This window comes from Peromyscus californicus, unplaced genomic scaffold, assembly GCF_007827085.1.
Source record: "Peromyscus californicus insignis strain IS unplaced genomic scaffold, ASM782708v3 Scaffold_13__1_contigs__length_99412109, whole genome shotgun sequence".
In the NCBI taxonomy this organism is placed as follows: domain Eukaryota; kingdom Metazoa; phylum Chordata; class Mammalia; order Rodentia; family Cricetidae; genus Peromyscus; species Peromyscus californicus.
In genome coordinates this window covers 26,844,128-26,861,096 of record NW_026294424.1, presented here as the reverse complement: position 1 = coordinate 26,861,096, position 16,969 = coordinate 26,844,128, and the positions used below count along the sequence as shown (strand labels likewise).

At 44.2% G+C, this 16,969-nt stretch overlaps 1 protein-coding gene across 2 annotated transcripts in view; it reads right to left on the bottom strand.

The window, feature by feature from the left end:
* Positions 1 to 12,740, bottom strand: part of Actr2 (actin related protein 2) — a 55,427-nt gene extending 42,687 nt beyond the window's left edge. Inside the window, exon 1 of one of the 2 annotated variants that reach the window (XM_052734755.1) lies at positions 12,608 to 12,740. In XM_052734755.1, the coding sequence (XP_052590715.1) occupies positions 12,608 to 12,655 (48 nt within the window). In that variant the 5' untranslated portion in view covers positions 12,656 to 12,740. The remainder of the gene's footprint in view (positions 1 to 12,607) is intronic. The other variant, XM_052734756.1, reaches the window with a different exon arrangement.
* Between the last annotated feature and the right edge of the window lie 4,229 nt (positions 12,741 to 16,969).

Sequence of the window (16,969 nt, the reverse complement as noted above, 5' to 3'; positions counted from 1 at the left end):
AGGCCAGCCTGGTCTACAGAGTGAGCTCCAGGACAGCCAGGGCTACACAGAGAAACCCTGTCTCGAACAAACAAAAATAAAACAAACAACAAGAGCAGCTCTGATTCGAAACCAGGCTTTTAAGGTTTTTGTATTTTATTTCATGTGCCTTGGTGTCCTGCCTACAAGCATGTTTGTGTGAGAGTATCAGACCCCCGGAAATGGAGTTACAGACAGCTGTGAGGTGCTGGGAATTGAACCCGGGTCCTCTAGAAGAGCAACCAGTGCTCTTAACTGCTGAGCAGTTTCTCTAGCCCATAAAAGGTTCATTTGTTTTACTTTCTTAAAGTGCTAGGGATAGAACAGAGGGTCTTGTGTGTGCTAGGTAAGTGTTTTACCACTGAGCCACATCCCCAGCCCAAAACCAGGCTTTTAAATATCCACTCATTTAAGGAACCTCATTTTCCAAAAACGAAAAAAAACCCAAATGGTATCTGGACTAACATCATGTGTATTTTCACATGTAAAACTGTCATATTAGCTATTTTCATTTTAATATTTAGTAATACCAGGTAACTATTTCATATTCAAGCAAGACCCTTCTCCAAGGACTACATCAGTGATTCTAAAGATTCTTTCATTTCACACATAAGAAACTTTGTAGTTTAGGAGATTTAGAAACCACACTAAAAGCTAAAATGGAAAGCTGGGTGTGGTGATTCATGTGCTATGATTACAGGCATGTGCCACCATGCCTGATGAGGAATCGCTCCCTCCTTTTTTGAGATACAGGACCTTAGACATGTTAGGCAAATGCTCTACCTCTGAGCTACAGCACTCAATATATTTTTCAAGAGCAGACACTGCACCAAGGTATGGCAGTGCACACTGTAATCTAAGCACAAAGGAAGCAGACAGGAGAACTACAAGTTCAAGGCCACCCTGGTCAACAGCAATTTCCAGGTCAGCCAGGGCTCCTTAAGACTGTGTGAAAAGGAGCAGATGTCTCGAGGAAAAGACAAGTAAAACTTTCAGATAGGAAGATGTTATGGTTGAGGACGTGGTTGAACACTTGGCCCCCAGCTGGTGGTCTCTTTAGGTAGACATGTACTCTAATAGGTAGGACCCAGGAAGGAAGTGGGTTATGAGAGGTAGGTCTTAGCAGTTAGAACTTAGTCCTACTTCTGGCTACATCTCTCTCTCTCTCTCCCCATTTCCTCATCTACCAAAATGTGAGCAAGCACCTCACATTCCCTCTGCCATAAACAGGAACTGATCCTGCCATCATGCATTCCCTGATACCATGGGCAGAATTACCTTCTGACCTATGAGCCAAATAAGCCCATCCTCTTTTAAGTTATTTTGATGAGGTACTGGTCCAATGACCAGAAAAATAACTAATATACAGAAAGATGTTGTATCAAGAAAGGAAATACTGGGGTCTGGAAAGCTGGCTCAGTGGTTAAGAGCACTGCTTTTCCAGAGGACTTGGGTTCAATTCCTAGCACCCACATGGCAGCTCACAGCTAACACCCTCACACAGACATACATGCAGGCAAAACACCAATGCACATAAAATAAAAATAAATAAATAAATGGAAATACTATCAAAATCCTCACAACATTAGTAAGGTCTTCATCCAATGCATGCTAAATTACGAGGATTTTTGTGTTTACTGAGAATGCCTGTAACAGAGGTACACATTAAATGACTGGTAGGTATTAAAAGAACCGTTCATTTACAAGCATGAGATTATGGTTATTTTAAAATACAAATATAGCTGGTGGGTTCCCTATCCATCCATGGGCTCACCTAATCATAGATCAAAATATCTGAAGCAGGACCGATGTGACGCCTTAGGAGGTAAAGGCACCTGTTGCCCAACCTGACGACCTGAGTTCAATCTTCAGGACCCACACTGTAGAAAGAGAGAGTCAACTCCCACATCGCTGTCCTCTGAACTCTACATAGATGCTGTGGCATGTGCATGCCCCTCCATTCACAAATAAATACAATAAAAATGTCTAAATCATATCTAAAACCACCTTTCACCTTACCATTACTCCCTAAACACTAGGAAATAACTATTTAGATAAGGTTTAAGTTGTGTTAGGACTGTGCACTGATGGAACACTCCTGTAATCCTAGTACTCTGGAGGTGGTGGTAGGAGGACAGGTGTTCAAGGCCAGCCTTAGCTGGCCAAACTTAACATGGAATTTGAGGCCAGCCCCAACTGCATGAGACCCTGGCTCGAAACCATAAACAACTATGATAGCATTGAGTTAGGTAATAGACTTAAGGTCATATACAAATATTATGCTACCTTATGAACAACTGTGTGTGTGTGTGTGTGTGTGTGTGTGTGTAAAAAGAAGAGGAAGGAGATAGAGATACACGGGGAGCTGGGGTGAATCAATTCCCTACAGAAAGTCTACTGTTCTGTGGCATCAGGGACCATACACTTTTAGAAGAACTAAGGAGAAACAGTACTTGAAAGTGATGCACATTAGTAACAGTGCAAAGGTGGACAGAAAGCCAGGTCTGGCAACATACACTTGCACCTGGAAAGCTCAGGCAAGATTATTTTCAAGTCCAAGGGCAGTCTGTGCTGTATCCTAACACTCTAACTCAAGCCAACGGAAGAAACTCTAAAGATCAACAGAAAATACTATACTGGTATATACTGAAAGTGTGTAATCGTGGGTCCACACACCACACCCTCCTCCCCGTCTCTCCTTTTCTTCCTCCTCCTAGTGCCCTCTGTTGGCTCAGTTTCACCTCTACTTTCATGACACGCTAAAAAAAAAAAAAAGATTTTGAGTATCTATTTAAAAAGTTTATGATCCACAAATGACAGAAAACATGGTCTTTATCGAGTCTTCTTCACTTAACATGATCTATAATCGCATCCATTTCCCTGCAAATGACGTAATTTCATTCTCCAGGGCTGAAATTCTTCTGTGACTATACAGAATATTTTATCAATTCATTTGCTGCCTATTATGAACAGTGTAGCAATAAACATGGTTATTTATCTGTGGGATGTTGATTTTTGGGTAAATACTCAAGAGTGATAACTATGTCATTTGATAGTTTAGTTCTTTTTTCTTTTTTTTTTCCTAGTTTTTTCAAATCAGGGTTTCTCTGTATGTCCCTAGCTGGCCTTGAACTCAGAGATCCGCCTGCCTCTGCCTCCCCAGTGCTGGGATTAAAGGCGTGCGCCACCACCGCCCAGCCTAGTTTTATTTTTTATCTTTTGAAAACAAGTTTGTGCATGTGCCCATATACACACATGCAGACCATAGGGTAACCTCCAGTGTCATCCTCAGAAATGTCCACCTTAGCCAGGCACGGCAGAGGCAGACAGATCTCTCTGAGTTTGAGGCCAGCCTGGTCTACAAAGTCAGTCCCAGGACAGCCAGAGCTATAGACAGAGAAACCCTGTCTCAAACCACCCCCCAACAACAACTAAATAAACAAACAGAAATACCCACCTTCTTTGAGATGGGGTCACTGGCTGTGGCTTACCGACTAGACTAGACTGGCTGGCCAGCAAGCCTGGGAGCCCCCAGTCTCTGCCTCTGCAGCACTGGGATTAAAATCCTAAACCAAAAAAAAAAAAAAAAAAAAAAAAAAAAAAAAAAAAAAAAAAAAAAAAAAAAAAAATAAAATCCTAAACCATCATTTGTGCACGGGTTCCAGACTGAACTCAGCTCCTCAAGCTTGCAAGGCTGCTATGTATTTATAGTCTTGGGAGGAATCTCCATACCAATTTCCAAAGAGGCTTGACTAATCTTCATTCCCAGCAGCAGAATGTAAGGGTTCTCCTTTCCAAAGGTACATCGGAAATATCAATGTCCTGGCCCATAAGATGGTTCGGTGGGTAAGGGCACTTGCTAATGACCTGAGTTTAATTCCTGGGACCCACAAGGTGGAAGGAGAGAACTTATTCTTGCTTGTGGTCCTCTGACCTCCACAAACCTGTAATGTGAGCTTACATCAATCCTGCCAAAATACGAATACCTTCACTGGCTCTACAGCAGCCCTTTTGGAAACGATGATGAATCCTATTTAATTATAAATAGCCTCCCTAGAACATTCTGCTATCCAGAACTTTGTCTTTTTGAACGGAACCTCACAAATATGTTAAAATTATGATTTAAAGTAATTAAGAAAAATGTCTGAAACTAAGAATTTCAGCTCCCTGCACGACCTTAATTCCTATTATCTCTGTCTATATATGCTTTCAGAACCTAAGTAAACCCCATACTATTTAGATGTTTTGTTCCATACTCACAAAGCTTAATCCTAGTTAGCTTACTGTCGGGCATTTTTTAGGCATAGCTACACATTTGTAAAAGCACATTACTGTAAAAGTTGGTATAACAGCACATGCTTGTAAGCCAGTCCAAGCTACATAGTGAGTGGCAGGCCAACCAAAGCTTTATTCATAGTAAGACTTCTGTCTTAAATAAAAACACAATTCCTCTTGGGTTACCTCTGAAGGCATATGTCAGTATGGTCCGAAGACCTTGTAATCAGATACTCTCCTTGCTCATCTGACAGTGGTTGAGAAATGAAATTCAGAGTATAAGGTTCATCCCAAAGGAATGTTAAATAGAATTCAGTAACACTCCTTCATGTTCCCACAATGTCAACTCAAATAATTGACTAATGTGACCTAGAAAGACTTGGGGGAACAATTACCACAGAGGAAAGAAACAGCCTCTTGCTAGGTGTGGCAGTTCATGCCTGTAGTCCTAACACTCTGGAGGCTGAGGGAGAAAGACTGCAAGTTCTAAGTCAACTTGAGCTACCCTCCCCTCCTCGTGTGTGTGTGTGTGTGTGTGTGTGTGTGTGTGTGTGTGTGTGTGCGTGCGCGCGCATAAAATCTCTCACACGCGTCTCCTAAATCATAACATTTCTATCCTCGAGTCAAAACCCAGCTTAACTGATAACTAAGCTGAAATAATAAAAAACTCACAGAAAATATTTCCATCATATCTCCACCATATAAATTTTAGTATAAAGTCTGTCATTATCATCAGCCTACTGTCATAATTTCCACATTTTGAATGTACAAAACTAAAATACTATTTGAACACAAAAATCTTATGTTTAACCTTAATGAAGGCCAATAAAGTACTTTTAGAGCCAGCACTGAGGAGCAAGATCAGTTCAAGGCCAACATGGCTTTCAACAAGGATAATCAAAACAACAGCAAACCCCTCAAAATTAACAGATACAGAATTCCCCATTAATCACAATGAAACGCTCACTTGTATGGGTATAAACAGTCTCGAAGAAAATTAGAAGTTGGTTAGAGATATAGCTCAGTAGTACAGGGTTTGCTTAGCATGCACAAGGCAGTGGGTTGGAATGCCAGCGCTACCAAAGAAACAAGTATGACTAGAAGGCTAATCTACACAAAGGGGAGGCTATAACAAAGGGAAGGGGACCCTGCGAAGGGGTAAAGTAAATCCTGGTACAGGGAGGAGACTGCAAAGGTTGATTGGTCTCCCTGCCACTCACACATATACACAACAGCAAAGGAAAGGGTCAGGTCACATCAATGTCTTCTGATTACAACTGTGCAGCTGTTCATATCTTAAAATTCTTTTTAGGGGCTGGAGTTAAGAGCACTAGCTACAGAGCTCATGGCTGGATTAACCCGTAATGAGGTCCTCCTGTCAAACTGAGATGCCCCTCACTGAAAAAGAACCAATTGTTCTAAAGTCAGAAGTTGCACAGAAGAAAAAGATATCCCAGAGCTGGGTGGTGGCAGCACAAGCCTTTAAACCCAGCACTCAGGAGGCAGAGGCAGGCGGATCTCTGTGAGTTCGAGGCCTCCTTGAGCTACAGAGTGAGTTCCAGGACAAGCACAAAGCTACACAGTGAAGCCCTGTCTCGAAAAACCAAAAAAGGAAAAAGATATTCAAGAAGAAACTGAAGATACAAAAACTTATGGCACAGGGATAAATTCAGCATAAAATAAACGCAGATAAGAGGTTTAAAAAAAAAAAAAAAGAGTACTAGCTGCTTTTCCTAGAAGACTAGGGTTCAGTAATTCCCAGCACCCATGTGGCGGCAGCTCACAACTGTCTGTAACTACAATTCCAGGGGATCTGATGCCCTCTTCTGACTTCCATGGGCATCAGGCATGCCAGTGACACCCATAAACATAAAACAATTAAAAATTTTTGAATAATAAAAGTTATTTAAAAAAATTTTAAACTACATTTTAAAAACTGTGTGTGTGCACACGTGAGTTCCCTGGTACATTGTTCCCCTTCTCTATAGGGTCTCAGGAATCAAACTCAGGTTGGCAACAAGCACCTTCTTCACCTGCTGGTCAGCTCAAGGGCCCTTCAAGTTCCCCATATACTTTAAGCGAGGAAGCCTTTTCCAAGTACTCCAGAGGACAAAAACGAGACCCCTGAAACTGCAGAAACAAACCATTATAAACCACTATCACCGCTTTACCAAAAGCAGGAGGAAGAGGGAAGAGGGAGGAGGAAAATCAGACTTCAAATTAAAGCTACTACAAATAGGGGGTGGGGGGAAAGTAAATACTTAATAAGAAACTACCCCTGGGGGTGGGGATGTAGCTCAGATAGCACAGTGCTACCTACCATGCACTAAGCCTTGGTCTGGTTTCCCAGCCCATAAACCAGGCATGGTGGCACATGAGAGGTGGAGGAAGGACAGAAGTTTAAGGCTGTCCTCAGCTACATGGCAAGCTGGAGGCCAGACCAGACTCCAGACCCTTCTTTCAAAAACAGACACCACCACCACCCACCCACTCTTCCTGCCTAAGCAGTAGCTCGGTGGCAGCAGATGCTGTCTTGGGAGTCCAGCGCCAGCATTTCTAAAGGCACGAGACATTCCACCAATACAGTAAAAACCATACTATTCCACATTATTTCAAATTTGAATGCATTAGGCTCCAATAATATGAAAACAATCCAATTCAGCAACGTAAAATAGGCAAGCTAAATTCAAAAAAATTTTTAAACAGCCATGATATAACAAAATACAAAGAAAATATTCTTTTCTATGCTACTCTTTTGGTATCACTTTAATCAGTGACATTCCTCCTGCATGTCGATCATGTTAAGGCTGGTGACTTAGTTCTGTGCGCAACAGGCTGTGTTTGAGAACAGATTTGACCATATATAGTTTCTTCCTTGTAGCACTGTGGTTTAAGCAGGCTCTCTACTTCCTCCTGAGTCATCAAATAGTAAGAGGCACAGTGTTCCTTAAGGCAAAATGAACAAAAGGCCTGTCTACATTTGCTATCAAAGCAATCTTTTCCTTAAAAAAGATTCAAAGCTGGGCAGTATGACACATGCCTTTAATCCCAGCACTCAGGAGGCTGAAGCAGGCAGACCTCTGAGAGTTCAAGACCAGCCTGGTTTACAGAGTAAATTCCAGGACAACCAGGGCTACACACAGAGAAACCCTGCCTCTAAAGCAAAACAAGGGGTTGGGGATTTAGCTCAGTGGTAGAGCGCTTGCCTAGCAAGTGCAAGGCCCTGGGTTCGATCCTCAGCTCCAGTTTAAATAAATCAAAAAAAAAAAAAAAGGCAAAACAAAAAAATTTTTGTTTTATTTTTAAATATTTTATTAGTTTTTTGAGAGTTTTGTAAACATGTTTTGACCATATTCATCGTGCTGCCCCCCCTAGGTCAACACCCCCTCCCTTCCCATTCAACTCTGTCTTTGTTTTCCACCAAGGCAAGTATGTCCAAACATTCTTGGGTACATAGCCTTCCATGGGAGTGTGGCTGACTTCTCAAGGGCTACATTATTAGAGAAAATGGTCTGTCTGTCTGTCTGCTCGGCTGGGGTGGGACGCAGGAATCGGGCCTGGTTTGCACGGGTCTTGTGCATGCTGTCACACTGCTGAGTCCTGGTGTCCAGCAGTACTGTTTCCTTGTGGTCACCCACTGCCTTGGGCTCCTCCTCCTTCCACTGCCTCTTGTGTGATGACTCCTGGGCCTCTGGAGACAGGGTATCGCTATGTAGACCAGGCTAGCCTTGAATTGGTGATTTTCCTGCTTTAGTCTCCCAAGAGCTGGAAGTTGTACCCAGCAGGATTTTCTTGTCTTTTGAGACAAGGCCTCATGTGGCCCAAGCTGATCTTGAATTCCTGATCCTTCTGCCTCTCCACCTCAAGCACTGGAATCTCAGGCATGCTCTATCACACTCACTGGGATTTCTAACCTCCCCTTGAGCTCATTTGTTTTGTATTTTTCCCTTAATAATTGGTGGTGCTTTTATTTTAACTTCACAGTGGCCATTCTTATTTGAGGCAATGGTTGTTCTATAAGACCACTGCCTTTCACAAGGCAAAACTCAAGTTCTTGTTTTGTTTTTTGTTTGTTTGGTTTTGGTTTTTCGAGACAGGGTTTCTCTGTGTAGTTTTGGTGCCTGTTCTGGATCTCACTCTGTAGACCAGGCTGGCCTCGAACTCACAGAGATCTGCCTGGTTAAAGGTGTGTGTCACCACCACCCAGTGAAATTCTTGTTTTGTTTTTACTTAAAATATTCCTAAATCCAACATATAAGTTAGCAGAAGCCTGATAAAACAGACTACAATCAATTACAAATGTGAATTTTAAGTATAACATTCTTCCAGCACTATAAATGTCTATGTCTAACCATCCAACTTTATTAAGCATTGTGCCCAGCAACACAGAAGTCACTTGGGAAATCTGCATTTTGCTGGGGAATGATGTCACTGTTGGTGAGTTTATACTGAAGTTTAGTAACACCATATATTAATACCAGGAACCTGGACTCAATTTGAAAGGAATCAAATCTCACAGGTAAAGAGGTACCCTGACTTTTGCCTAAATGGCTACTTTCAGAAGCCCTATTCTAGAAAGCAGGTTTCCTTCTCTGGGCTACTGAGACAAGGGTCTAGTTGTGGGTAATGGGAAAAGAGAGCAGGCCTGGCATCTAGCATGTGATCAAAAGAACACATCTACACTTCCAGCATCCAATTATGTGCCTGTGAGAGGGATTAAAATTTTAATATCTTCTGGCTGGAGAGATGTAGTCAAGAGCACTTGTTCTTGCAAAGGATCTAGGTTTGATTCCCAGTACGCACAAGGTGCCTCATAATTATCCAAGAGTCCGGTACCAGAGGATCCAACCCCCTCGGGCACCAGACACACATATGGTGCACATACACATATGCAGGCAAAACACCCATGCACACAAAAATATAACAAATCTCTAAAATAAATTTATTTTATTTAACTTTTTAGGGTTGGGGACACCTCAGAAAGAACATTTACCTCCCGTGTCCAAATCCTTGGGCTCAATTCCCAACATCATAAAAAAAAAATAAAAAAAAAATAAAAAAAACACAACTTCTCAAACAGTCCGCATTTTAAAATCTAAAGCATACAAAGGTAAATGAAGCCACCATTGATTAATGATTTAAGATACTTCTGCAACCACCTCCCATGTGCAGGGATTATAGGTATAGGCCACATTTGGTTTGTATAGTGCTGGAGATGGACACCCCCCCCCCCCCCCCCCCCCCCCCCCCCCCCCCCCCCCGATTTCTCAAACATCAGGCAAGCACTCTACCTCATGCATTAACATCTCCAGTCTCTAGTTCCTTGAGTGTACGGTGTGGCACGAGGGTTCATGTGTGGATGCATGCAATGGTGCACATGTGGACATCAGAGGACATCACACATATGCCCCCATCTTTTGCTCTTTTCTTGTCCACTGCTGCATACACAGCTCCAGCTAGTTCAAAAGCTTTTAAAGGTTCTCCTTTCTCTGTCTCCTACCTTATGGCAGAAGCACTGGAATTATGGTCCTAGCTTTATGTGGGTTCTGGGACTTCAAGGACAGGTGCTTAGCCCCTTTGCCATGATTAAAAAACAAACAAAGAAACAAACCCAAATCTTAATGTCTTCTTTAATATTTAATTGTAAAGACATCACCATAACTTCAGGTACCTAAATAAAAACCAAGATGAACTCAGAAGAATAAGTAGCTAAGAAAACAGATTCTAAGCAGCTCTAGTCCTCACATTTTTTTAGAAACACCACAACATTCCTAACTGTGATATGATTTAAGTCAGAGCTATATATGAATGGATATGAGTATCAAAGCTATTTCATTCATAGCCATCAACATCTATAAAAATATGGATAAAGTTTATAAATAACTACAAGAGTAATACCAAATACAAAATGTTTTTCCCTTCATTTATTCCACAGTAACTGATCTTTTTGCCTGAATGAATAGGATTTAAAAAAAAAAAAAAATGAGAGTCTCACTATGTAGTCATTCTGCCTCCCAAGTGCTGGCATAAAAAGACTATGCCACCACTGCAGTCATTTTAAAGACTTATTTCTATTTTAGGTGTATGTGTGTTTTACTTGACTAATTTCTATTTTAGGTATATGTGTGTTTTACTTGCATATTTGCATGTGTTCCATACGTGTGTCTGGTACCCACAGAAGCCAGAAGAGGGCACTGGATGCCCTGGAACTCGAGTTACAGAAGGCTGTAAGCTGCCATGCAAGATGATGGGAATCAAACTCGGGTCCTCTGCAAGATCGACAAGTGCTCTTAACTGCTGAGCCATCTCTTTGGTACCAAAGTAGCAATTTTTTTTTGGGGGGGGGGAAGTGTTTTCAAGACAGGGTTTCTCTGTGTAGCCTTGGCTGTCCTGGAACGAACTGTGTAGACCAGGCTGGCCTTGAACTCAGAGATCCACCTGCCTCTGCCTCTCAAGTGCTGGGATTAAAGGCATTCGCCGACGCCAGCACGCGGCCCAATGTAGTATTTTTTTTTAAATAAGTATTTTTTTATTAAGAATTTTAGAAAAGTTTAAATGTTCATAATTTAGTTTAAATAGAACGCAACAATACATGCTTTGTTTAAAAAAATCTTTCTCGGCCGGGCGGTGGTGGCGCACGCCTTTAATCCCAGCACTTGGGAGGCAGAGCCAGGTAGATCTCTGTGAGTTCGAGGCTAGCCTGGGCTACAGAGTGAGTTCCAGGGCAGGCTCCAAAGCTACACAGAGAAACCCTGTCTCGAAAAACCAAAAAAAAAATATATATATATATATATATATATATATATATATATCTTTCTCCTGATAATTTAGAAGCTTTATGAAACTCGACCTAACTTTCCTCACTGCTTTATCCTTTATCTCAAAGAATATGAAATGCATTTTATGTATCCCTACATGAAGTCTGCAAACATAAATATCTTTAATGAAGACACATAAATGGGTTTGCTTAAAAACTTTTATGTTTCTAGCCGGGCAGTGGTGGCGGCACGCCTTTAATCCCAGCACTCGGGAGGCAGAGGCAGGCGGATCTCTGTGAGTTCGAGTCCAGCCTGGGCTACCAAGTGAGTTCCAGGAAAGGCGAAAAGCTACACAGAGAAACCCTGTCTCGAAAAACCAGAAAAAAAAAAAAACCTTTTATGTTTCTAAATCTTAGGCATATCACCACAGCAGTGATAAGGATGTCCCTCTGTATTACAATACTTACTCTAGTCCCATTTTAACTTAGCTTAAATGAAGCTGGTACAATAATTGCCAAAGTCTGTAATAAATTCAATCAACGGCAGTAGAATGGCAGTGACTATCAGGTCCTTTTCCCCCTCAACAATCTGGTTTCCAAAGCGATAGTTCAAGTAAAATCTTTAATTCGTATTGTCACATCTGTGGCAGAGAAGTCACAAATTGTCGTAACACTAAAATAGTTAGAAATCACTCAAGAATTCATTCAAAAGAAACATTTTCATCTTCAAAATTGGGAATTGATGCTCCAAACACATTTTTAAACGAGGATAGAAAGAAACCACTTGCAAATAGTTTCTAAAAAAGCGCTTTAGTCTGATTTTGACAATTTTAGGATCTTTAAAACTAAGGTCTGTATCCTGCACTGACAGAGGGGGAAAAAAAAAAAAAAAAGGAAGGCAGGGAGGAGGAACCAGAACTGATTCACTTCCCACTAACTGGAGAGATCCTAGGTCTCCTAAGTCTTCCCACAGAAACGACGATCTATGAGGGGTTGCATGCAGAGCAAAGGGTGAAGCTGGAGCTGCCCGCCGTCCCTCCAAACCACAGGCGACAAGGACAGCCCACACACTCTCCTGGAGCAGACGGGAAGCCGAGAGCTAGGGCCGCGGCCCAGGGCCTGACAGCACTTCCCCTTTTCTCTGCGGAACCCGTTTCCTGCCTCGCATTCGGCATCTTCAGCTACACAGGAAGAGGAAGGCCGCCGGGTCTTGTACGGACACAGGCGAGGCTCCGAAATGGAGACCTCTCACCACCCAGGAACCGGGCCCACCCCCACCCAGACCCACCCAGGGTCACGGTTCTCGGGACGCGGGGCGCGGGCGGGCGCTCGGGGGCGTATGGGGAGCGGCCTCGCCGCTTTCGGGTGCACTAAGGACCACCTAGCTCCGGGCCACCGGCTCCCCCGCGGCTACGGCGAGCGCCCGCCCGCCCGTCCGCCCGTCCGCCCGCGCCCCCAGCGAGCGCCCCCCGAGAACCCGCCCGCTCGCCCGCGCCCCCGCAGCCGAGGGTCCACGCGCAGCCCGCACATACACGCGGCCACCCCGCCGGGTCTTACCCCAGTGCCGTTGTCGCACACCACCACCTTCCTGCCCTGGCTGTCCATGGTTCGCCCTGGAGAGCCGCCGCCCGGCTTGGCCTGCTTCCTCCTCCACGAGGCCCCGCCCTCGGCCCGTCGCTCCTCCCACGCCGGAAGTCCCCGTCCGGCCGCCGCTCCCAGCAAGTGGTGATTGGCAGCCGAGAAGGCCAATGAGAATTGGCCGGCGCTGGCGCGCCCTCTCGCAGCGCTCTGCTTCCGGCGCTGCGCCCGGCGTGCGGGGCGGTGGCTCTGTCCCAGGTGTCTCGGGACTAAGGGCGCGGCCTGGCCGCCTGTAGTCGAGGCAGGCCGGTGACGGAGCGCAGGTGTGCCGTGGAGAGGGGTGGAGCAGCCGGCTGGGAAGACCGAAAGCCACCTGGAGGTCCCGAGGCGGCATGTGTCACTGCTCCTAGGCCTTGGCGGAGACACCCACACCTGTTTCAAACCTTGCGTTTATTCCACACCTCCGGTGGCAGCCCGCCGGGGTGCTTTCGTTTGTTTCGGCTTCACCGCTTCGCACTTCCTTTTTTCCAAACAGGAACTCGTTATGTTGCCAAATGCTGGCCTCAAATTCGTGACCCTCGGTAACTTACCTTCCTTAGAAACTGGGACAAGTGCTACGCGCACCTCTTTTTAAAAAAAAATAAATAAAATGTGCACACACGCACCTGAGGAGTCTCGGTTTTGAAATCAAACGACTCCAAGCCGGGCGTGGTGGCTTTAATCCCAGGAGGCCAACCTGGTCTACATAGCGAGTTCCAGGCCAGCTTAGAGCTATATAGTGAGACCCTGTCAAAACGAAAGAAAAAAGAATAAGACCTTCATTCAGTCGGACGGTGGTGGCGCGCGCCTTTAGTCCCAGCAATCGGGGAGGCAGAGGCACAGGCAGATGTATCTCCGTGAGTTCAAGGCCAGCTTGGTCTACAGTGCTAGTTCTATGGCAACCAAAGCTACACACACACACACACACACACACACACACACACACACACACAGAAACTGTCTCCAAAAAAAAAGTTTAATGTAATTTTGATTTTGTTTTGTTTTCTGAGACAATCCCATTGTCTATTCTTGGCTGACCTGGAGCTCAATATGTAGATCAGGCTGTCCTCTGACTCAAGAGATGGGGGGCCGGGAGTCCTGTCTCCCAAGTGCTGGGATAAAGGCATACAGCACCATGTCCTGCACAACTCTACTTTCGATTCTGGCCCTGACAGCTAAATGTTTTGTAGTGTATACAGAATTTTGACTGTGCGGGTGATTATGAGGATTCTGTGCTGAAGCAAGCGTTAGCTCGGTGGTAGCATTTTAACATTAAATTCAGGCTTCTGAGCCTGGTTCTCTTTATCTATAATATCTACGTCTATCCTTTGTGATTGCCCTTGTTCCAAAACCCAGCTTGTTACATCTTTCTAAAGATTTTGCGCACAGCCAAGCTGATGGTGGTCTCAGTACTACTAACTAAATAGGGAATGATGAAGCTTTTGCTTTTTTAATTTCCTCCTTCAAGGCTCCATCACCTTACACAATATAAACTGCAAGATGGTTAGTGTATCCTGTTTAATTAAACTGTAGGCCCAGCACTCCCTTGGGCTTCTAGGTAAAAGGTGAAAGATAGCCTACATAATCTTACTGGCAGAGCTTTTCAAATTTCACAGTTCTGTTACATATGTTACTATCTCAACTCAAGTACTCATTGTTGATGTGTTTCCAAGTTTAATATTTTGTCATTAGGCCAGCAGCGTGGCTCAGCAAGTAAAGGTGCCTGCTTGATGACCTGAGTTCAATCCCTTGGACTCATAGTGTATGTACATACATACATATACATGTACATATACATATATATATATATATACATACACATACATACACTCACACAAAACCTCAAGGACTATATATACACCTAGAATCTGGATGTTAATAGTAATTTGCTATTGAAAAGGGAACAAATGACCTAGGGTTGTGGCTCAGTTGTGAAGTGCTTGCCTACCATGTACAAGCCTGGCTTCCAGCCGGGAAACCATTCGACCACCCCAGCGTCGGGAGGTGGAGGCAGCAGCAGAACAGAACGAGCACAAGGTCTGTGGGGGCAGAGATAAATTTAAATCTCTAATGGAACATGAAAAGGAGACTTTCCGTGGCCAAGCCTCCCATCAACAGCCCGTGGAACAGCTTTTTCACAAGCTGCTTCCGGCCTTGAAGTCTAGCAAACAACTAAATGTGATCTTGGGCTGGTAAAATCAGCCAAGAAGACGGGACTCAGGCCTGCTCTGCACGAGAGAGGCCTAGCCTAGCTCTTCTACCTACTCTCCCCTGGGATTCCTCTTTCCCCCCTCCCCTTCTGAGACAATTCTCACTCATGTCCCAGGCTGGTCTTGCTATGCAGCCTAGGCTGAACCCTCAGCCATCCTCCTGCCTAGTACTCCTAAGTTTGAGGATTGTAGGCAAAGGCCACCACACCAGACCTCCCTTGTGGCCTTTTTTCTTTCTTTTTAAGATTTATTTGTTTTATTTGTATGTGTGTATCTATGTGTCTGTGAATGTATGTGTATGTAGGTACCCATGGAGGCTAGAAGGGGGCTCTGGATCCCTGGGAGCTGGAGTTACAGGTATCTTTAAGCCATCTGATTTGGATGCTGGGATCTGAACACTGGTCCCCTGGTAGAACTGTAAACGCTCTTAACTGCTAAGCCTTCTCTCTAGCTCCCCTCTTGTAGACTTCTCTATATTGAGGAGTGATGGATAATATTGATTTCGAATTTGTATTATAGGAGTGATGGATAATATTGATTGTGAATTTGATGTCTACAATCGCCTAGGAGAGATGCCTCCAGGCACATCTGTAAGGGACTGTTTAGATCAGGTGGGCCTCTGGGCGTGCCTGTGAGGATTACCTTGGTTAGGTTAGTTGAGAGAGGATGATCCATCCTAAAGGAAAGTGGCACCTAACAGAGCGTGGCACCATTTCCTAGGCTAGGGTTCCGGACTGTTTAAAAAGAGGGAGCACCAGCATTCATCTTCCTGTTTCCTGACTTCCAATGCAGCATCTCCATCATGATGTACCCTTGAACTATGAGCCAACACTCTCTCTCTCTCTCTCTCTCTCTCTCTCTCTCTCTCTCTCTGTGTGTGTGTGTGTGTGTGTGTGTGTGTGTGTGTGTGTGTGTGTGTGTCTGTGTCTGTGTCTCTCTGTCTCTGTGTGTGTCTGTGTGTATGTGTATGTGTCTGTGTCTCTCTGTCTCTGTGTGTGTCTGTGTGTATGTGTCTGTGTCTCTCTGTCCCTCTCTCTGTTTTTTGAGACAGGGTTTCTCTGTATAGCTCTGGCTGTCCTGGAACTCACTCTGTAGACCTGGCTGTACTCCAACTCACAGAGATCCTCCTGCCTCTGCCTCCTGAGTGCTGGGACTAAAGGCGTGCACCACCACCACCCCAGTCACTCTTTCTCTCTTAAACTGCATTTGTCACAACATTTTATTAACAACAGGAAAAGTAACTAAGACATACGGGTCCCGTGGAGATGACCTCCTACACCCTGGTGAGTGGAGCTATGAATCTCCTCCCTCTCTAACCTCCTGATCCCATTTTTAGATCCAGTAGAAAGGAGAGGAGGTAGAAGCTACTGCTCTTTCTCTAAAACAATGGTTCTCAACCCCTGGGTCATGACCCCTTTGGGGGTCAAATGACCCTTTCACAGGGGTGGCCTAAGACTATTGGAAAACACAGATATTTACATTACAATGCATAAAAGTAGCAAAATTATAGTTATAAAGTAGCAACAAAAATAAATTTATGGTCACCACAACATGAGGAACTGTATTAAGAGGGTCACAGAGTTAGGAAGGTTGAGAACCACTGCTATAAAGCAATGTTTCAATTTAGCCCAGTGGTGCTGGTAGTCCACTTTGCTCCCTCATTTTGGCTGTTACTAAAACCCCTGTGTGTTCAGCATGTGGAGATGACTGTCTGGTGTGTGCCTCCTGTACCTGAGTGATGAATGGCACTGTCTCAGGTGCTCTGCCCACCTCTGAGCTGTCACAACACAAGCTCCTTAGTTTACATTACAACTTTTTGTGATGCTGGGGGATCAAACCAGGCTAGTCTGTACTACTGAGTTACATCCTCAACCATCAGCTTTATATTATTATTAATAGTAGTAATAAAATATATTATTTTATATTTTAAGCCTATAATTTGTGTGTGTGTGTGTGTGTGTGTGTGTGCAAGTGTGTGCAAGTGTGAGTGCAGGTGCCCTTGGAGTGCAGAAGAAGGCATCAGAGTTGTGAGCCATCCAAGATGGGTGCTGGGAAGCAAACGGGTTCTCTGCAAGAGCAGTACAACCCTTAA